Source organism: Atta cephalotes (assembly GCF_000143395.1).
Source record: "Atta cephalotes unplaced genomic scaffold scaffold00009, whole genome shotgun sequence".
NCBI classification, from domain to species: Eukaryota; Metazoa; Arthropoda; class Insecta; order Hymenoptera; family Formicidae; genus Atta; species Atta cephalotes.
In genome coordinates, this window is record NW_012130073.1 from 6422657 (window position 1) to 6426400 (window position 3744).

At 25.2% G+C, this 3744-nt stretch overlaps 1 protein-coding gene across 1 annotated transcript in view; it reads left to right on the forward strand.

Annotated features, from left to right (window-relative positions):
* Window positions 1-1549, forward strand: part of LOC105627592 — a 4538-nt gene extending 2989 nt beyond the window's left edge. Inside the window, exons 4-5 of the mRNA XM_012208872.1 lie at window positions 219-374; window positions 971-1549. Of these exons, the coding sequence (XP_012064262.1) occupies window positions 219-374; window positions 971-1113 (299 nt within the window). The 3' untranslated portion in view covers window positions 1114-1549. The remainder of the gene's footprint in view (window positions 1-218; window positions 375-970) is intronic.
* The last annotated feature ends 2195 nt before the right edge of the window (window positions 1550-3744 follow it).

Genomic DNA, 3744 nt, shown 5'->3' on the forward strand with positions numbered 1-3744 from the left:
ATATATATATATATATATATATATGTGTGTGTATATATATATGTGGTATATATATATATATATATATACATAACATAAATTAATTTTTAATATTAAATTAATAATTATTGTTTTACACAAATGTAGCAATTTTAAAGAAATAATTATTTTTTTAATCATTACTATTTTATTAAAAAATATTTTGTACTTTTATGGTTAAAATAATTTTTATGTAACAGGATATTATAGTCTAATCTTGGAAGATGTCAGCGGAACTACGAATTTTACAGGACATGTAATAAACGATACATGGATTGTAGAACATTTTTATTTTGTTCCGTCAATTGGAAAGTTTAAATTGTATTATGATGATGTAGACAAAAAAAAAGCAATCAGTAAGTATAACATTAAACTATTCAGACGTAACTCCGCTTATTATTGTATTGTCCAATGGGAATTAAATTAACCTGAACAAAGATTCATATCTGATTTCCTATTTAACGATAAGTATATTTTTTATATTACATACAAAATTCTCTTGCTATTTGATAAAAGTTTATCTAGAATAATTTATTAAATATTAATAATCCATAATTTGTACATATATAGTTCGCCTATCAAGTAATGAGACTAATATTTTTCTTATATTTATAGGAATATTATAGCCTATTATCACTGACCATGTTTACCCTTTTTCAATTCCAACTCCAACTAATATAATTATGCATTCTTCAAATTATAAAAACGAAATAATCACTGATTTAAAATAAGATAAAAGTTAAAAGTACATATTTTACCAATATAAATCATATTTTGTAAATCATTTTTCATCGTAATATTTTTATTGTTGCTATTTTTGCAAATATAAAATCTTACAACAAAATTAATTACAATTACATTTACATATATTGTAATTACATTTATCTTTCTAATTGATTTTTTTCTGAAAATCATTATCATTGTCATTTTATATGTCAATGTTTATTTTCAGCTGTCGTAAATTTTGTAAATACGAATTGGCTAAGGTTTTATCCAGTGATAAGGTCATCTTTGTTCGATAGAATAGAATTGCTTTTGATTGACTTTGCAAATAAGTTCTTCTCGAAAGTGCCCTTCTCAGAAATATTTCCATAAAAATTTATATATTATATAAGTCAGTAGAGCACAAATATCTTATAAATAAAGAATGTTCAGAATTTTAAACATATATACTCTCTAAATCTGAATCAGTGAATAATCACTGATATCAGTGCCACTGGTAATCAGTGAATTAAATATGAGATCCCTAATCTAGCTAATCTTTATTATATGATCTAATTAATCTTGTTTTAGTGCTTAAATTCAATGAACGATATTGAAAAATTGAAATTAACGTGCAAATTAATATTTTAGTTATAATGTTCAAACATTCTTTCTTTTTTGAATTTCACTAATTATCAGTGCTAAATGGATAATTAGTGATTATCCATTGATTCAGATTTAGAGAATAAGTTACTTCTCTACAATTCTGTATTAATCTTTGTTTTTAAATTATTATTTGAAAGCAAAATAAATATATATGTTAAAATAAATATATATGTTAAAATATAAATTGATGTAATTATCATTTGTCTTTAACTCTTATCAATAAGAAAATATTACACATGTAGTAAAAAAATAATGAAAATAATAATCATTTTTTCCACTTCATACATTTATATAAGGATGAGTTTGTTCTATTAAGAGTTAAATTCACAATAAAATAATAAATATATTTCTTTTAAATGTGAAACTTAATTAAATTTTAACACAAAAATTATATTAAACTCAAAATTTAATTCTATTTATATATTAATTACTTCTCAGCTTTTGAAATTTACGATTTTTCTGCATAAAAATAATAATTTATACAGAATTCTAAGTAAATTATATAAATTTACTTCATCTTTAATATTAACAACACGAATTAATTATTAAACAATTGTTTTTCTCTTTATGCACCAGATGTGTAAACACATTAACGACAGCATATAAAGCAAAGAACATTTGCATAAAAGAAGATTAAGATTTTGATACAACTAGTGTTAACTAGTGTTATCTGATCTTACGATTTATATATGATACTAAACTCTTAATGTAAAACTCTTAATGTAAATTAAAATTATATATACATTAAAACTTCATAATAGAGTGCATCTGAACGAAGTTGTGCATCTTTTACTTCTAAACTATGTAATTCAAGACCGTATTGGAAGCCACGATTCCACTGCTACTCACACTACTCAAATGTATACCCACACTGCTAACAAAGAGCTAAAATACGCATATAATCGTTTTTTTAACGCTTTGCAAACGCTGCTGTGCTACTGAGTAAAAGGGATTTATATAACACTTCAAGATTTTCAAGATCCATTATTACAAGATTTCAGTGTAACTCAGTTCGCAGAACTGCAATTGCATTATTCGCAGATATATTATACAGAGAAAATGTTTTTCTATGTGTTTAGTCTATTTAACATTGATTGGATTATCCTCGGCGGGAGATCTTCGTAAGTTTTTTTAAAAAGAATTCTTCAGTACACATGTATCTTTTAAAGAAAATATTACGGAATTACTATACGTTAACTTGAATATATTAATTGTTTTAATCACATAAATTTTCATTATACAAAATCACTATTATGGTAACATAATAATAATTTCAAATATGAAATTATGATATAGGGAAATCCAGGCAAAACGAATGTGTTAAGAGTCTTTGGAAAGGAAAATGACGAGTTAAAATGACATAGTTAAGATTAGAAACCTTTTTTATTCTCATAATTTTTTTTTAGGAATCAACTTTGAAATAAAATAAAATTATAAAATTTGAACATTTAAATGTTTTTTTAATCAAAACGTAAATAAAAAGAAATCATCCGCTTTGTCCGACTCCCCTGGACAAGCATCAGTTCCTCGAGCAATAAGAATGGAATAAAAAGAATCAAAATTAATCTTAGCAAGCGTCACAAAGTTAGTAGCTGCCAAATCTTTTATATATAGTGCAACCTTCATGAGCTCATTTGGTGTACTGAATCTAGTTTTCGGAGTCGGTATTCTTCAAAACACGTATCATATTGCATTGTAGAAAAAAAGATGAGATATAAACAGTGCCTTTCGTTCACTCGAAAGATCGTCTGCCCCTTTGTGTTTCCGGTATTTTCAGTGCAACCACACACTGGGCCATTCGCTTTGCTCCTATCCACTTCGCCCAAAGAATCTACTTGGTGCAAATTTGGAAAAATTAGACTAAGTTTAAGCAACAAGTGCAAACTTTTTTTTTTAACTTCACACATTTAAAGTCAGAGAATTTTTATAAAAAATTATTCACACTAGTTAAGAAACAGTTATTACTATAATTAAACTACGTAACAAAAATTGCAAGAAAATACACAATTTTTTTTATTATTCTATCAAACATAAACGAATCATATGTTGTTTTGTACTTTCATGGCGTCGCCGATCGATTTTATTCTTTCAACAGTTAGAGATTCATGACACTATCTCTGATAGATAAGCGAAAATAAAAAATATTCGCCTTGACCAGAGCGTTCGCTTTGCCTGAACTTCTCTTATCTTTAACTTCTCTTTAACTTCTCCTATATCTACGAATATACAGGGCATTTCATAAATATATGTCAATACTTTAGAAGGTAAATCTATACATTAAAATAAATAAAAAACATCATATATGAAAATATGTTCTACATATCTTAGTTTTTGAGTTACAAATGATTAAAGAAAATG